The 19,311-nt window shown below is 45.1% G+C and overlaps 1 protein-coding gene across 1 annotated transcript in view; it reads left to right on the forward strand.

The window, feature by feature from the left end:
- LOC143974429 (MAP kinase-interacting serine/threonine-protein kinase 2-like) overlaps nucleotides 1–19,311 on the forward strand; it is a 182,846-nt gene that overhangs the window by 58,869 nt on the left and 104,666 nt on the right. Inside the window, 2 exon segments of the mRNA XM_077475806.1 lie at nucleotides 1,518–1,605; nucleotides 8,220–8,321. Of these exon segments, the coding sequence (XP_077331932.1) occupies nucleotides 1,518–1,605; nucleotides 8,220–8,321 (190 nt within the window).

The raw sequence follows: 19,311 nt of genomic DNA on the forward strand, positions 1-19,311 counted from the left end.
GCCCATATGAAGTGCTTTTGTGCAAAAATAAGTGCAAAATATGCACTCTAGATGAACACATGGGAACAGGAATAAACTGGATTCTTTTTGGATATCACATATGGGCTTGAGAGCTGGAACCGCATGAAGGCTGATTTAAAGGCATAGTGACCCTGCAGGCGTGTATCTCTCCGAAGAACTATATCGCATATGGGCTTGAGAATTGGAATCGCATAAAGGCTGATCTAAAGGCACAGTACCCCTGTAGGGGTGTATCTTTCTGGTGAGTGGGGAACCTTGTGGGGGAGCACGCAGTCACCTGAAGAATATATTTCAAGCATAGAGTCACCTTTTTTCTGCTGTATTTGCACAACTGAGGATTTTTTTTTTTTTTTTTTTTTCAAATTTTTCATTTTTTACTTGTGGACACTAAAGACTTCTTGCTTTTTTTTCTCTAACTTTGTTTTATTTTCTATTTTTTATTTTTTATGCACATAATTATTGATATATTTCTTTGTTTATGATATAAAAAAGTTTTTTGATATATATCCCACGCATATACATCCATATGGGATGCTCCTTTTTGTGATTTTGCACTATTATATATAGGAGGTTTGGAGTATATGGTTATAGATTCTATAGCCATACTGTGTGTTTTTTCATATGCACTTTAATTTGATTATTTGATTGTTTGTAGTTTATTAGCGTTGAAAAATTCAACACATAATAGTATTTGTTCGATTTTAAACGTCAGTCGCATTAAGTATCATATTTTGCACTTATTTTTGCACAAAAGCACTTCATATGGGCATTTATAGGCCTTTTTCACAATTTATTGAATTTATATTTTTGGGATGTGATAATTAGAACACTCATAACTGACACAGAAAGGTTTACGCATACTAACAATCTATTAAATTGAGGTGACACTTGGTTTGTTGGAAACAACGGTGGTCCTCCTCTCTAATATTAGGTAGCGCCGCATACCCCATTTTTTTGAGATTACCAACCTACCCTCAAGGAGCCCACAATCCACGGTCCCCAACTTACATTTGAATATTAGGGCCAATTTTGGACAGAAGACAACTAACCTACCATCATGTCTTTGGACATAATGGTCTAGCTATAGGTGTAAGCCATCTGGTCCTGGTTATTTATTTGTGTTAAGCTTTTCAACTCTCTTCTTGATTGTGGCCTCTATTGGCCACAAGGGTACATCCTGCGATGTGTTACTAACAATAATGTCGCGGTCGACATACCCCTCTTATTGCTGTGTAAAAACGGAGAAAAATAAATACATACACTACTAAAGATTCTTAACTTTGAAATAAACCTGTCAATTCCACTAATATCAGTTCTAAGACCTGTTCCTATGTATGGATCCAAAATGTTTGTCAGGGACAAAATGTGTTATATTGAATATGAAAGCTACATATTCATAAATAGAAGTATATGCTCCATTTGTGAATTCTCAACTATATGTATTGCTCCGGCATGGTAGTGGTTCACTTAGAAAAATATGTTTTTCCTTGTTTTAGAATCAAAATCCGTTTGAGACAGAAGAATATGAAGGACAGTCCAGAAACTTGGAGCCTGTTTTTAATTTTGAATGCTCTTCACGTCCTGGTAAAATGTATTCTATGCAATGGAAAGAATGTACCTGTTATAAATTATCACTAGCTAAAGTGTGCCTGTTCCAGAATAGGCAAGGTTTGTTATGGGGGGGGGGGGGGGGCTAGAATGTTGGCATCTGTGGTGAAGAGAGAAGATGGACTTAGGTGGTGATAAGTGGAGTAGTGACACCTGGTGAGGGGGACTAGGTGCAGGCACAGTTAAGAGGGGGAGTTTAAAATGGTGTGGTACATAGTTAAGTTGAAAAAAGGGGGAGGGGGTAGGGGGAAAGTAGTGGGTGACTTGATTGGGGTAAGAGCAAAGTGGTGAGAGCAGGGCTGGGTAGCTGTGGGGTGGGGAGTGGTGATGGCTGGAGGTAAAGTGCCAAGATTGAAGGTGGAGTGTGGCAGAATGGTGAAAGGGGGTGCAGGGTCAAATGATGGGGGGGGGGGCGGGCAGCAGAGCAGAGGGAACATGGGACAGAGCAGTAAGAAGCCATGGAAGAATAGAAATAGTAGGGGTATGTGTCAGATTGGTGATGGGGTAGGATTTTTAAAGTTGGAGGTGGAGTTGGCTGAGGGGGGGGGGGAGAAGAGGGGGTTGGGCAGCAGAGTGGTTGGGCTAGTGGTGGGGTACACTTATCAAATTTCTGCCTGCAAGCAATTTTCCTCTGGTGGTCCTTCTCCTCCTCTTACAACAGTATCAGAGTGAGAGAGAGGATGGTCATTAGAAGTGCTGACAATTCTGCAAGGCCACCCTCAAGCTTCCACTCCACAACAACTATACATGGACCATATTGTAATATCAGCGCACAGGAAATATGAATGAATATATACTGCCCAGCATCTGGTGTCAGAGTGCCCCCCTGGGCAAAAATAAAATATAAAATCCCAAACCAGGGCTACAAAAACTTGCCAAGTATATAATCAAAGTCCATGTAGTGGTGTTTCCACTTAAAATGTTTACCAAATTCACACATAGGAGTCAAATGAAGCGTTATTGGATACTTTGATGCGTTTCTTCTCTCCAGTTTATCTCTTCCTCAAACCATCATTGTGTTCAGTAAAAGAGCCATAAATAAACAAACATACATATATAGCGTAGTATATTAAATTTCACAAAACCAAACCAAACCAAATTTTAATATGTTCATGTTTGAAATAACATTATGTGCCTCAAACCTAGTGCTCTTTCTTGCTACCGCTTCCTCCTTATGTCCCCAACTCTCATCCGTTAAACACGAAGTCTTCCACATGTTATATGTTTTCCACCAAATAACTTCCATCAACATTCCCGCTGACTGATAATTTAACAAGAAGATAAATTCGCTACAATAGTGTATTACCGTCAAACAATGCTAATATTCCATATATGTATGTGCTAACATTAAATTTCTTGGTGCAAATTAGGTTTTCCAAGGGATGACCATCCATAAAACTCATGCAGGCACCCACGCAAATATAGTGCACCTTACCGAACTCCAAAGCCTGATCATTGGAGGAGAGCAGGCTAAATTCCCAGCATAGCTAGACCATAGTGTGATCTCCTACCCAGTGTGGCCGGTTTTTAATAAGAAAGCAGAGGGACTGTCAGGAACACCATAGATCAGGGCTTGACAAATTTGCTTAGAATCTAGGAGCCAGCTGAAAAAATTAGGAGCCAGTTATTTAAATCCTCTGCCCAGCGCCCAGAACTGCATGTCTGGGGCATCGGACAGTAATAATTGCTCATGCCTGATGCCAAGAGAAAAAGACCATATTTAAAAAAAAAAAAAAAATCAACTTTTGTTTTGTTATAAGATTTTGCAAATACATTTTTTTTTCTCCTTCACTGATGTGCTTTGATAGGCTGCACTAATGGGCACTGATGGGGGCGGCATTGAGGTTGGAACTGATGGGCACTGGCAAGTGGCATTGATGGGCACCAGTAGGCAGCACTGAGGTGCCACTAATGGGAACTGGCAGGTGGCACTGATGGGCAGCACTGGCAGGTGGCACTGATGGGCAGCATTGGCAGGTGGCATTAACTGGCATTTGTAGGCGGCACTAACTGTCAGGTGGCACTGGATTGCACTGGAAGGTTGCACTGCTTGCCACTGGCAGGTGGCACTAACTGGCATTGGCAGGTGGCACTGGCAGGTGGCACAGATTGGCACTAACTGGCAGATGGCATTGACAGGTGGCACTAACTGGCATTGGCAGGTGGCACTGGATTGCACTGGCAGGTGGCACTGGGTGGCACAGATTGGCAAGTGGCACTGGATTGCACTGGCAGATGGCACTAACTGGCACTGGCAGGTGGCACTGATTGACACTGGCAGGTGGCACTAACTGACAAGTGGCAGTGAGTGGCAGGTGACACTGGATTTGCACTGGCAGGTAGCACTGCTTGGCACTGGTAGGTGGCACTGGCAGATGGCATTAGCATGTGGCACTAACTGGCATTGGCAGGTGGCACTGGATTACACTGGCAGGTGGCACTGGATGGCACTGCTTGGCACTGGCAGGTGGCACTGGCAGATGGCACTAACTGGCATTGGCAGGTGGCACTGTATTGCACTGGCAGGTGGCAATGGGTGGCACAGATTGGCAGATGGCACTGGCAGGTGGCACTGGATTGCACTGACGGGTGGCACTGATTGGCACTGGCAATTGGCACTAACTGGCACTGGCTGGTGGCACTAACTGGCAGGTGGCGCTGGCAGATGGCATTGGCATGTGGCACTAACTAGCAGGTGGCATGCACTGGCAGGTGGCACTGATTGGCACTGACAGATGGCATTGGCATGTGGCACTAACTGGCATTGGCAGGTTGCAATGGATGGCACTGGCAGGTGGCAATAACTGGCACTGGCAGGTGGCACTGGATGGCACTAGCAGGTGGCACTGGATGGCACTGACAGATGGCATTTGGCAGGTGGCACTAACTGGCATTGGCAGGTGGCACTGGATGGCACTGCTTGGCACTGGCAGGTAGCACTGCTTGGCACTGGCAGGTGGCGCTGGCAAATGGCATTGGCAGGTGGCACTGGATTGCACTGGCAGGTGGCACTGGATTGCACTGATTGGCAAGTGCCACTGGATTGCACTGATTGGCACTGGCAGGTGGCACTGGCACTAACTTGCACTGATTGGCAAGTGGCACTAACTGGCACTGGCAGATGGCATTGGTAGGTGGCACTAACTGGCACTGGCAGATGGCATTGGTAGGTGGCACTAACTGGCACTGGCAGATGGCGTTGGCAGGTGGCACTAACTGGCATTGGCAGGTGGCACTGTATTGCACTGGCAGGTGGCACTGTCATTGGCAGGTGGCACTAACTGGTATTGGCAGGTGGCACTGGATGGCACTGGCAAGTAGCACTGGCAGGCTTCACAGCCGATAGTGTAACTGTGAAACTGAATGCTCCCTGCAGTGCTGCACTGTGTGAAACTGTATGGAGAGAGAGAGGAGCTGACATTCAGCGTGATGTCAGAGGTGGGCGGGACCCGCGGTGGGCGGGATCCGGCAGCTATCCAGCCAATGATTGGGCTGCTTAAGAAAGGGGAGGGGTCACATACACGTATCGGCCCGCCCAGATCCCATCCCATTGGCTGGTGTTGGAAAGCAGGGTCCCGCCCACCCCGACATTCAGCCTCAATTTTGACAGCTCCTCTCCACACACAGTTTCACACACTGTAGCGCTGCTCTGCCAACAGTGTGTGGAGAAGGAGGAGGATGTCAGCAGCTGCTGAGCTGCTCTCTTCCTGCTCCATCCCGACTACCAGACAATGCTCTGTGTCTGGAGGCACCAGACACAGAGCAACAGAGGTACCTGTCAGTGATAAAAACCCAGGCGCCAGGTCACCATTTCTAGTCGCAATGGCGACCTGGCGACTGGGATTTGTCGAGCCCTGCCATAGATTTCATAAAAAAATAAAGAATTTAAAGAGAACAAGACACTTTCATATAGGTACATGGTACAGCAGACAGATATCAGGAATATGAAGTGTTGGGGTAACAAACGCTTTAATATCTGGTGAGTATTTAAAGTGAAAACGCCACTAAATAGACTTTTATTATACACTTGGACAGTTTATGTATCACTGGTTTGGGATTGTCTATGCATGTGCAAGCCCCAGTGTGGCGGTGAGAGGCCACTGATTCACGCCAACCTGTACAGGCACTACTACCACTCATGCACAACATTTTTCAGCTATGTTTCTGACATTGAAATATGGTAGGGAAAGCCCATACGTTTTGCAGAAGTAGCTGTAGAGAATGGCAACTACCAGACATCCACAAGATTTTGCCACCATATTGATAGCAGCTTCTCAGGTGTGCGGGAGTAAAATCAACTTTCGCACTCTGATTTTAACAGTGTTGCTTAGGCAAAGAGCAATATTTTTTTTCCTGTAGGTAGGTCGGGATATTGCATACATAGCATTGATGCAAGAAGATCCCAGATTAAACCACACATGCTTGGGCACAGTCTGTCAGGAAGCCAGCATCATTATGCACATCAAAGAACATTCATGACCACCCACTAATATTGATAGCTGGATGCCATCTTGGTGAAGACCAGGGGACATAATCTTTAAAAATCACAATTTCTATATACATTTTTTATTTATATTACACAAACTGTTTATCTCTAACCAACTAAGCTAATAGTCCAGTCTCTTTATTGTACTGTACACAAGCTCCCCGTATACTAACAGTTAGGAAACTGATCTCCATTTACCTTATTGGTCACCAAGTATTTCTGTACTTTTCCCCTTGTTCTGTGTTTCTTTATACAGCTCTTTACTGACATTGTATTGCTGATGATTCCACTTACACTTCCATGACCACAAAGATTCCTTACATGTGAACCAACACCTTCATAAGTGAAATTCTGAAGACCCATATTTATATATACATCAATCAGTGATAACTTTATGACCACCCACCTAATATTGAGTAGGTCCCCCTTTTGTAGCCAGAGATCTGGAGAATTTAGAAGTCAACGCCTCAAACTTGTTGTGTTCCTCAAACCCTTCTTGAACCATTTTTGCAGTGTGGTAGGGCACAATATCCTGCTGAAAAAGGTCACTGCGATCAGGACATATAGTCTCCATGAAAGGGTGTACATTGTCAGCAATAGTCTTTAGGTAGGTGGTACGTGTCAAGTGACATCCAAATAAATGGCGGGACCCAAGATTTCCCAGCAGTGCACTGCCTCTGCCCAGTTTGCCTTCTTCCTATAGTGCATACTGGTGCCATTGCTTCCCTGGGTATGCAATGCACATAATGTCAAAGAAAATATGATTCATCAAACCAGGCTGCTTTTTTTTCATTGCTCCGTGGTCCAATCCTGATGCTCACGTACCCATTGTAGGTGCTTTTGGCTGTGGAAATGGGTCAACATGGCCACCCTGACTTATCTGCGGCTACACAGTCCAATAGACTGCAGAGTGCAAGGCCCATTTTTTTTCGCTTTAAACACATCAACTTCAGGGATATCAAGTCTACCTGTTGCCTAATCTATACTGCCAATGTTCAGATGCCATTGTAACAAGATAATCAATCATTTTCACTTGTCAGTGGTCATAAACTTATGGGGGGTCGCTGTATACTGGCCTTAAAACAGTATTAATCCCAAAAGCAAACCTCTATTATATTGTAGCTTACCAATTCATAGATGTATTGACTGCAATAATTTTATTTTGTAGGCTTTCTTTCTTCTATTTTCATCTGGTGATCCAGCCAGCAAGTATGTTTTTCAAAAGCAAAGCACAAGTTTTCCAGCAGAATAGATCAGTTTACATGGATGAGACAAACCATTTAACACTGGCAGAGGTTCACAGGAAACCTTTATCCCAAAGAAAATATGTTGCTGTAACTTGTTGTGCAACTGCAGCTTTAATTTTTTGGTGTATTAAAATCTGTTTAGCCCCTGTACACACGGTCAGAGATTTCGACAACCAAATCCATCGGATGTTGTCCGAAACTGTTGCATACACGCGGTCGGACTAAGTTGTCGAAAAATCCGATCATTCAGAACGTGATTTCATTACGATGGGACTACGTTCACGCTAGTAACCAATAGCTTTGATGTAGGAATTTGATCTGAGCATGCGTGGCACTTGGTCCGATCAAAATTCTCTACACATGATCGGAGTATGTCCGATCGAACCAGTTGGTCGGGAAATATTTCCAACATGTTGGAAAATTGGGTCCGACGGATATTCCGACCGTGTGTATAAGGGCTTAGTATACCTAACGCTCCCCTTCCCCAGACTGACAATGTTGCTCTCCAAGCGTGTCTAATACAGGAGGTGTGCTACTGGCCAAATCGCCAGGTGAAAATGGAGGGAAAAAAGCTAAAGAAAAGAAACTGCTGCAATATATTATATTTCTGATTTTAATACTGCGTTAATGTGCCTTGTTGGTTACTGACCACGTTATTGGGTACTTATACTTTTTTTTGTTTCTGTATAACTTGAAAAATGTCAATACAGTTCAGTGGCAAAAAAATCCTAGGAAACAATTTGGACTTTTTAGATGTGTTTTATAGGCATTCATTCATTGTCAAGTCTGAAGGGACCACTATATTTGACCTTTTAAAAAAATAAAAATAAATAACATTTTTGTTTGTTCCTCCAAAGATTTGCCATCTAGTGCTCCCATTGATATTCCTGATGCCAAAAAGAGAACAAAGAAGAAAAAGCGATGTAGAGCAACAGACAGCTTTTCTGGACGATTTGAAGGTCATTATTTTATTTAAAACACATTTCATAGAGAGCGTGTGTGCATATTTGAGATAAATTGTGTATATATAGTGGTAACTTTAACACACACTAATGCCGCGTACACATGGGCGGACTGTCTGGCCTACTTAGTCCGCCGAAACACATTTCAGCGGACAGTCCGCTCGTGTGTGGGCTTCAGCGGACTTTTTCAGCGTGCAGTACGGCGGACTAAGTATTTCGGAATGTTCGAAATACTGTCCGGCGTACTCGCATTTCGGCGGACAATCCGCCCGTGTGTATGCCAGTCCGCCGTACTTTTGAAATGAGCTGACTTTTCCCGCCCGGAGAAAAGTCCGCTCATTTCGAGCGGGTATCCAGGTAGGCGGGGCCCGCGAAGGAGACGTCGCTGGCCCCGCCGCCTGGTATGGACTTAAAGGGGAACCCCAACGCGGAAAAAAATCGGCGTGGGCCCCCCCCCCCAAGTCCACAACAGACCCTTGTCCGAGCACACTACCCGGCCGGCCAGGAAAGGGGGGCGAGCGAGCGCCCCCCCCCCCCCCTCCTGAGCTGTACCAGGCTGCGTGCCCTCAACATGGGGGGTGCCTTGGGGAAGGGGGGCCGTGCGGCCCCCCCACCCCAAAGCACCTTGTCCCCATGTTGATGAGGACAAGGGCCTCTTCCCGACAACCCTGGCCGTTGGTTGTCGGGGTCTGCGGGCGGGGGGCTTATCGGAATCCGGGAGCCCCCTTTAATAAGGGGGCCCCCGGATACCGGCCCCCCACCCTATGTGAATGAGTATGGGGTACAATGTACCCCTACCCATTCACCTGTAAAATAAAAGTACCAAAAAAAACACAACACACGAGATAAAATACTTTATTGCACAGCTCCGGGGGTCTTCCGTCTTGGGGGGTCTTCTCGCCGGACTCCTCCGCTATCTTCTTGTAGCTCTTTTGCTAGCGGAGGAGTCCGGCTTTCTTCCTCGCCGCCGGCCTCTTCTCCCGACTTCGGGGGTCTTGTCCCCCTTTTTCGGTTCTTCTGCCGGGCCACCGCGCCTTCTTATAGCTCTTTTACAGGCGGTGGCCCGGTCTTCTGTCGCCGCCGCCGCCGCCTTCCGTTCTTCTTCTTCTTCTTCTCCTCCAAGAGATGTTGCCTCGACGATCTCTCCGGCCGGAATGCCAGGGCGCTGCGCGGCCACTTATATAGGGACAAGGGGTGGTGTCACATGGCTTTATGTCACATGGGTTGGTCACATGGGTTGATGTCACATGGGGACTATGACATCGTAAGGGGGCGGGGTCACCATGTGACACCAACCCATGTGACATAAAGCCATGTGACACCGCCCCTTGTCCCTATATAAGTGGCCGCGCAGTGCGTCCCTGGCATTCCGGCCGGAGAGATCGTCGAGGCAACATCTCCTGGAGAAGAAGAAGAAGAAGAACGGAAGGCGGCGGCGGCGGCGACAGAAGACCGGGCCACCGCCTGTAAAAGAGCTATAAGAAGGCGCGGTGGCCCGGCAGAAGAACCGAAGAGGGGGACAAGACCCCTGAAGTCGGAAGAAGAGGCCGGCGGCGAGGAAGAAAGCCGGACTCCTCCGATAGCAAAAGAGCTACAAGAAGATAGCGGAGGAGTCCGGCGAGAAGACCCCCGAAGACGGAAGACCCCCGGAGCTGTGCAATAAAGTATTTTATCTCGTGTGTTGTGTTTTTTTTGGTACTTTTATTTTACAGGTGAATGGGTAGGGGTACATTGTACCCCATACTCATTCACATAGGGTGGGGGGCCGGTATCCGGGGGTCCCCTTATTAAAGGGGGCTCCCGGATTCCGATAAGCCCCCCGCCCGCAGACCCCGACAACCAACGGCCAGGGTTGTCGGGAAGAGGCCCTTGTCCTCATCAACATGGGGACAAGGTGCTTTGGGGTGGGGGGGCGCGGGGCCCCCCCTTCCCCAAGGCACCCCCCATGTTGAGGGCACGCAGCCTGGTACCGCTCAGGAGGGGGGCGCTCGCCCCCCTTTCCTGGCCGGCCGGGTAGCGTGCTCGGACAAGGGTCTGTTGTGGACTTGGGGGGGACCCCACGCCGATTTTTTTTCGGCGTTGGGGTTCCCCTTTAAGTCCATACCAGACAGCGGGGTCAGCGACGTCTCCTTCGCGGGCCCCGCCTACCTGGAGACGCGCTCGAAATGAGCAGACTTTCCTCCGCGTGTGTGGGCGAGTCCGTTCATTTCAAAAGTAGGGCGGATAGTATGGCGGACTTAGTACGCCGTATTAGTCCGCTCAAAAAGTGGTGTGTGTGGTCAAGTCCGTTCATTCGAAAGTATGACGGACTGTCCGTCGGATTGTCTGACGGACTAACTTGGCCAGACAGTCCGCCCGTGTGTACGCGGCTTTAGTGTTTGTTTTTCACAAAAGTATATTGCGAACCAAATTTAAAGGAGAAAACATTTTCTTTTTTCTTTTTGCATTTATAGTTTTTATTTCACTCCTTCAGCAAAGCACATAGTACAGTACAAAAGAAAGCAGTGTGCCAAACATAGCAGATTAATAACAGTAATATGGAAAGGTTTCTTCACAGTAAGAGCTGTGGAAAATGTGGAATAGACTCCCTCCAGAGGTGGTTCTGGCCGGCTCAATAGATTGCTTTTAAAAAGGCCTAGATTCTTTCCTAAATGTACGTAATATAACTAGGTACTAACATATTTATAGGTAGAGTTGATCCAAGTAAAATCCGATTGCCTCTCAGGGGAACAGGAAGGAATTTTTTTCCCCTGCTGTAGCAAATTTGATCATGCTTTGGGGTTTTTCGCTTTTCCTTTGGATCAACTGTGGGTATAGGAGTGTGTATGTGGGATTGTACGAGATTTTATTTTATTTTTTGTTTAAACTAGATAGACTTGTCTTTTTTCAACCTGACTATGTAATAAGGTACATAGCAGTAAGAGCAATGGAAAAACGTCAATATACATTTGGAACTGTGTCATCTTGTACGTCTTTGAAACTATTAGAAATCTGATTACATGGAAAACATTAGTGCAAAACAAGGCCACTAAAACATATAATTCGAGATCACATAATACAAGTGCATAAGGGGGGTTGACCCATGCAGTCTTAAGCCAAAAGAGCGTAGTTTCTTTTTTATTTAACCAGTTCCCGGCCGGCGCGCGCCGTTGTACGCCGGCAGAATGGCACGGGCAGGCATATTGGTGTACAAGTACTACAGGTACTTCCATTTTTAAATGCTGCCTTGCCATCGCGTGCGCACTGCCAGCCACAATGTCGCAGTCACAATAAAAATTACTGATCGGCACCATTACTAGTAAAAAATAATTAATAATAAAAAGGCCATAAAACTATTCCCTATTTTGTAAACGATATAACTTTTGCGCAAACCAATCAAGAATCGCTTATTGCGTTTTTTTTTTTTTACCAAAAATATGTAGAATACGTATCGGCCTAAACTGAGGGAACTTTTTTTTTTTTTATATACTTTTGGGGGATATTTATTATAACAAAAAGTTAAAAATGATGTGTTTTTTTTCAAAATTATTGCTCTATTTTTGTTTATAGCGCAAAAAATAAAAACCACAGGGGTGATCAAATATCATCAAAAGAAAGCTCTATTTGTGGGAAAAAAAGGACGTCCATTTTGTTTGGGAGCCATGTCGCACGACCGCGCAATTGTCAGTTAAAGTGGTCTGGTCTTAAGCCAGCAAAATGGTCCGGTCTGAAAGTGGTTAGGACCTAAATTATAACATGAGGATCAGGGAAAAATGAGTGAGAGAACAGGAAAGGGGGGAGAGAGGGAAAGGGGGGAAAAAAGGGGGGGGATAGAAGTTGCAGGGACTGGTGCTCACCCAGAAAGCTCAAAGGCACAGAGTAGTTAATCATTACTGGGCCGGAGCCTGTACAACCCAAGAGGACAGGTACGAAGCATTGTCTCGTGAAAACTGAAAGTTGTGCCAATAATACCATGTCTTACGGAATTGTTCATCGTTAAGGCTGCTTTCACACTGGGGCGGGAGCAGCGTCGGCGGTAAAGCGCCGCTATTTTTAGCAGCGCTTTACCGTCGTTTTAGCGGCGGTCTGCGGGCGCTAGCGGGGTGGTTTTAACCCCCGCTAGCGGCCGAAAAAGGGTTAAACCGGCGGTATTACCGCGGTGTCCCATTGATTTCAATGGGTAGGAGCGGTATTGGAGCGGTGAATACACCGCTCCTTCACCGCTCCAAAGATGCGGCTAGCAGGACTTTTTTCACCGTCCTGCCAGCGCATCGCTCCAGTGTGAAAGCCCTCCGGCTTTCACACTGGAGGGAAAGGGGCCGGTTTTTTTCAGGCGCTACACAGGCGCTATTTTTAGCGCTGTAACGCCTGAATACCACCCCAGTGTGAAAGCAGCCTAAGTTTCATGGCTGCTGTTAGATGTTCAATATCATTAAACTCCTTTACCACAGCTATCCATTGACCAACTGACGGAAGGTCAGTGTGTTTCCATGCCTGTGGGATGCACACCTTGGCTGCATTAAGCAAGTGGATCAGGCGGGATCTCTTATACCTAAGTCTCGATATTTAGTAGGAGTGTCTCGGAACGGATCTCCAGAGATACAGTGCATTCAGAAAGTATTTACATTGCTTCACGTTTTCCACATTTTAGGTTACAACCATATTCCATATTCCAAAATTGATTAAATTCACAACTTTCCTGAAAATTCTACAAACAATACCCTGTAATGACAATGTGAAAGAAGTTTGTTTGAAATCTTAGCAAATTCAGTAAAAATAAAAAACACAAAAATCACACGTACAAAAATCACAAGTATTCACAGCCTTTGCTATCCCGTTTCCACTGATCATCCTTGAGATGTTTCTGCAACTTGATTGGAGTCCAGCTGTGGTAAATTCTGTTAATTTGACATGATTTCACAAGGAACATGCCTGTTTATATAAAGTTCCACAGTTAACAGTGCATGTCAGAGCACAAACTAAGCCATGAAGTCCAAGGAATTGTCTGTAGATCACCAAGACAGGATTGTATTGAGGCATAGATCTGGGGAAGGGTACAGAAAAACTTCTGCAGCATTGAAGGTCCCAATGCACACAGTAGCCTCCATCATCCGTAAATGGAAGACATTTGGAATCACCAGCACTCTTCTTAGAGCGGTCCGCTCAGCCAAACTGAGTGATTGGTGGAGAAAGTCCTTAGTCAGGGAGGTGACCAAGAATCCAATGGTCCCTCTGACAGAGCTACAGCATTTCTCTGAGGAGGGACCAACCATCTCTACAGTACTCCACCAATCAGTCCTATATAGTAGAGTGGCCAGACGGAAGCCACTCCTCAATAAATTACGCATGACAGCCCACCTGGAGTTTGCCAAAAGGCACCTGAAGGACTCTCAAACCATGAGAAACAAAATGCTCTGTTCTGATGAAACAAAGATTGAACTCTTTGGCTGGAATGGCAAGTGTCATGTCTAGAGGAAACTAGGCACTGCTCATCTCCTGTCCAATACCAACTCTACAGTGCAGCATGGTAGTGGAAGCATCATGGTGTGGGGATGTTTTTCAGCAGGAACTCGGAAACTAGTCTGGATCGAAGGAAACAAATGCAGCAATGTACAGAGAAATCCTTAATGAAAACCTGCTCCAGGGTGCTCTGGACCTCAGACTAGAGAAAAGGTTCAATGACTAGTTACATACACATAGTTGGTAAGGTTGAAAAAATAAAAATAAATACAAGTCCATCAAGTCTAACCGGTGCGCTTTTCTATCAATATTATATTGTATAACCATGTATGTTTTGGACGTTTAGGTGCCTATCTAATAGTTTTTTTCTAAATTATCAATGTTCCTTGCTGAAACCACTGTTTGTGGAAGAGAATTTCACAGTCTTACCACTCTTACCATCAAGAACCCTTTACACGGTTTCCGTTTAAATCGCATTTCCTCTAATTTTAGTGAATGGCTGCGAGTCTTTTTAAAGGCCTTTTTCCTGGAAAGTTTTATCCCTATTGTGGATTCACCAGTACGGTATTTGTACATTGAAATTATATCCCCTCCTAAGTGTCTCTTCTCCAGAGAGAATAAGTTCAGTGCTTGTAATATTTCCTCATAACTAAGATCCCCCAATCCCTTTATTATCTTTGTTGCCCTGCTCGGTACTCGCTCCATTTCCAGCACATCTTTCCTGAGGACTGGAGCCCAGAACTGGACGGCATACTCCAGGTGCAGCTGGACCGGAGTCTTATAGAGTGGGATCATTATCTTTTTATCTGTGGAGTTAATTCCCTTTTTAATGCATGCCAATATTCTATTGGCTTTGCTTTCAGCAGCTTGACGTTTTGTGCCATTGCTGAGCCTGTCATCTACTAGGACCACCGGGTCTTTTTCCATCCTAGATTACCCCAGAGGTTCTCCCCCTAATGAGTAGATTGCATTCATGTTTTTGCCACCCAAATGCAATAATTTATATTTTTCTACATTAAACCTCATTTACCATGTAGTTGCCCACCCCATTAATTTATTCAAATGTTCTTGCAAGGTGTCCACATTCTGCGGAGAAGCTATACTGCTTGGCTTAGTATTGTCCGCAAATACTGAGATTGAGCCGTTTATCCCATCCTCCCTCCAGATCATTTATGAATAAATTAAATAGGATTGGTCCCAGGACAGAATTATTCACCATCTCACCATTCTCTATAACCAGAATCCCTTCATCATTCTTTATGGGGCCAATATGATCTGTCCTCCCTCTTTTACTATTTATGTACTTAAAGAATTTCTTGAGATTTTTCTTACTCTCCTGGAGATACAGTGGGGTAGAACCTATGGAGAAGTGCAATGGTCCTATACCAGCGGGTCAGAAGTTTATGGACGGGGCTGGCCGATTAAACAAAGTAAAGATCCCGTTCCCTCTGTGTGGGATTCAAGGTCATGTCTAAATCTCGCTATCATATCTGGAGGAAGGGAGGAACAAAGTCATCAGGTGGTTTGGAAGTCCAAGAGTAAGACATTCAGAGCGTATAACCCATAGGGGAAGTCTGTGAACAAAGCTGCTTTGAACGAAGAAATTTTACTAATTACACTAAAATTGTGTATTTGCATGGTTCTCCATGAATTCAAAGGGGGGAAGATTATGGCCTGGATCTCCGAAACGGACTGCCATCTGCCACCCATCAGAAAATGCTGAACTCTGAATTGGTTGGTCAAAAGAAAATCTTTGAAACTTATATCCTCCAAGCCCAGGATAAATAGAACCTAGGCAATCCGTTTTGGCCAGTACTGCCACTGTGCTACCTATCGTAGGGTGCTGTTTTACCTTGCGTGAGAGACTTAGACTGCCACAGAAGCGTCTACAGAGAGAGTGGTGACATATCTTTTTCCAGGCCCAACCTGACTTATGTTTGATCCAATCTAATGTGCGTGACATATGGACTGCATAAAAATATTTAAAGGGGTCTGGGACGCCAATTCCCCCTCTCTCCTTGGGCAGATCAAGAAGCCGATATGGGATGCTTTTTGGTTTTGTGGCCCCATAAAAAGTTCAGGAAATCCACCTTTCTTGTGAGGAGGAAAGAATGGGGAATGGTTACTGGGAGGGTTTGTAAAAGGTATAAAAGTCTTGGTAGAAATTTTTAATTTTCAGAACGCTTTCGTGTCCAAACCAGTTTAACGTTTGGTGGTGACAATGTTTCAGATCTATCTTGGTTGATGTTGGCAATGGAGGAAAATTTTTCTTTCAATATGTCTGACAGAGAAGGGCTACGGCATATGCCCAAATATTAAATTTTTCTTCTGGGCCCAAGAAAAGGGAAAATTCGCTTGAATTTGACGAAGAGCATCAGGGGTCACATTAATATTTAGAGCCTCTGACTTATGGACGGTGATTGTATAGTTTCATAGTTCTACATAGTAAAGCTAGGGGAAGCCATCCGAGCCAGAAGCTCAGTTTGTCTCCGTTATTTCCTCTCTATCCATGGCAGACAATTAAGGGAGGCCAGAATTTTGGAGGTAGTCATCTACTGCTGATGTCCGGGCGATCTGGTGATGCGTCATTGTTGGGTATATTGTAGAGTTTCTCATAACGGTGCCAAAAGCAGTTTGCCATGTCTTGAGATTTGTGAAGTTTAGGGCCCTGAGGGGATGTTAGAGTAGATATGTGAGTCCTGTTTTTGGTGTCCTGTGGCGCCTGAGCCAAAAGTTTCCCGGGCTTGCCCCAAATTCATGTTAAAGAGGAAGTAAACGCTGATGAGTTTACTTCCTCTTTCATTCCCTGCAAAGGTAAAGCATAATGGACTACTATGCATCGCATAGTAGCCCATTATGTGTCGCTTACCTGACACAGGAGCCAGCAAAGTCACCGCTGTCCCCTGTAGTCCGGCGCATCCATCTTCTCGGTGGGTCTCGCTGCTCCGCCGCTGTCATTCGGCAAAGCTGCGATGACGTCACTCCCGCGCATGCACACGGGAGCCGCCAGGCGCGGCATATCGGCATTGGCAGGTGCCGCGCTCAGTGCGCCTGCGCGCTGCTGCCTGTGTTTCGGCAAATATGGTGCCTGTCTTTCGGCAAATATCTCCTAAACTGTGTAGGTTTAGGAGATGTTTCTTGGACCTACAGGTAAGCCTTAATCTAGGCTTTCCTGTAGGTCAAAGTGTGTTGTAAGGGTTTACAACCACTTTAATGTCTCCAGAGGTACAGAAGTTTATTTTAGGGAGCGTTTATGAGATTGTTTGTGTCAAAAACATTTTACTTATTCAGCTGTTCATTAAAGACGGTGATCCAAAGTTACATATTTGTGTGTGGGGGGAAAAGCATGTGAGCCTCTAAGATTTTGTTCATTTGATAGGGAAAATCTGAATTTGGCCTAATGCTAATTATAAAAGCCTATGTCAGGGGTGTCCAAACTTTTTTCAAAGAGGGCCAGATTTGATGAAGTGAACATGGGCGCCTAACATTCTTTGAACCATTAAAATTGGGTCTAAGTGTGTCAGTTCGAGCACTAATACACTGCCCAACAAGAATTATCTTGCCTTTGTGGCTGTGTGTGGTGAAGAGATGAACTCGGGTGTATTATCTGGATATACCGTATTTATTAGAGTATAGCAGGCACCTTCACTTTAAGAGGGAAGTTTCAGGAAAAAAAACCTTAACATTTTAAATAAAGAACTGTGAAGCAAAATAAGGGTCAGTGCCACCTGCAGACCCACAATTGCCCTGAATGCAGCTCCCACCATTGCCAGGAATGCAGCTCCCCCACCATTGCCAGGAATTCACCCACCAGGAATTCACCCACCATTGCCAGGAATGCACCCACCATTGCCAGGAATGCACCCACCATTGCCAGGAATTCACTCACCATTGCCAGGAATACAAACACCATTACATCAGTGCAGCCTTGGAGGGGGCAGGACGAACGCCAAAGACCTCCTACAGGAGAATCTCCTGTTTACACAGCGGCCTCTTTAAGAGAAAGTCCTGCCTCCCTTTGATGGACAGAACAGTTGTCCAACGGCAGCGCCGGAGATGGGGCTTCCTATTACAGAGGCTGCCGTGTAAACAGGAAATACTCCTCCCTCCGAGGCAGCCATCCTGTATATCTTTTGTGGCCCCGGTGCTGGGAGATCGTTGGGGGCCACAAAAGATATGCATGTTTAACCGCTCCCCGACCTGTGCATGACAATGTACGTCGGCAGAATGGCACGGGCAGGCAAATTGACGTACAGGTACGTCCATTTAAAATTGCCCCGTGCCATCGCGTTGCGTGCCCCCTGTGAGTCTGACCGCAGGTCCCATGGACTCGATCGCCACGGGGATACCCGTAATAGTCTCACGGGGAGGGAGAACGCGGAGATGCCAATGTAAACAGCATCTTACTGTTCTGCCTAGCAACAAGTGACACTGATCTTTGCTCTGATTGGACCAGAGATCAGTGTTCTATAAATCACAGCCACGTGCCACACAGTTATAAACAGGTATAAATGACAATGGTCCCAAAAATGTCCAATGTGTCCACCATAATGTCGCAGTCACAATAAAAATTGCTGATCGCCGCCATTACTAGTAAAAAAAAAATAATAATAAAAATGCCATAAATCTATCCTCCATTCTGTAAACGCTATAACTTTTGCGCCAACCAATCAATAATCACTTATTGCGATTTTTATTTTATTTTTTTACCAAAAATATGTAGAAGAATCTGTATTGGCCTAAACTGAGGAAAAAATATTTTTTTTATATAATTTTTGAGGATACTTATTATAGCAAAAAGTAAAAAATAATGCGTTTTTTATGTTTTTATTTTTTTTTCAAAATTGTTGCTCTTTTTTTTTGTTTATAGTGCAAAAAACACAAAGGTGATCAAATATCGCCAAAAGAAAGCTCTGTTTGTGGGGAAAAAAGGAAGTAAATTTTGTTTTGGAAACCACGTCGCACGACCGCGCAATTGTCAGTTAAAGCGTCGCAGTGCCGAATCGCAAAAAGTGCTCTGGTCTTAAGCCAGCAAAATGGTCCGTAGCTTAAGCGGTTAAATAACCAGGCGAGCCTTTCAAAACCGAACCGCGGGCCATGATTGGCCCATGGGCCGGACTTTAGACATGCCTACCCTATTTTCTTCTCTTTCTGATCTTTTCTTATAGTATGTGTTAATATGTTTGACAGGATATGGTACTGACGCGATGTTAGGCTGCAATGGAAGTGATAGAATGGTCTATTTTGAGCCATTCAAAGCACCAATGTGTAATTCACAGGACTCTGAACGTTATACTGTTGCAAGGCCTACTTGCAGTTTGTATTTGTATTGTATTTCCTGTCTTTAATAAAAATGTATTAAACAAAAAAATCCGAAATCTACTGCCTGTGTTAAATGACCTAACGTGCGCTGCATTCTGGTGCTAATGGACCCTTAAAACAATTCTAAGCATTAACAGTGGTTTTTTGCAACCACATCGTTTTCTGGGGGCCTCAAAATCAGGTGATGATGCTCACCTGGCTGAAAAGTGTTACAAATGTATTTCTT

Source organism: Lithobates pipiens, unplaced genomic scaffold (genome assembly GCF_037356315.1).
Source record: "Lithobates pipiens isolate NorthernLeopardFrog02 unplaced genomic scaffold, aLitPip1_a1.2 Scaffold_13, whole genome shotgun sequence".
In the NCBI taxonomy this organism is placed as follows: Eukaryota; Metazoa; Chordata; class Amphibia; order Anura; family Ranidae; genus Lithobates; species Lithobates pipiens.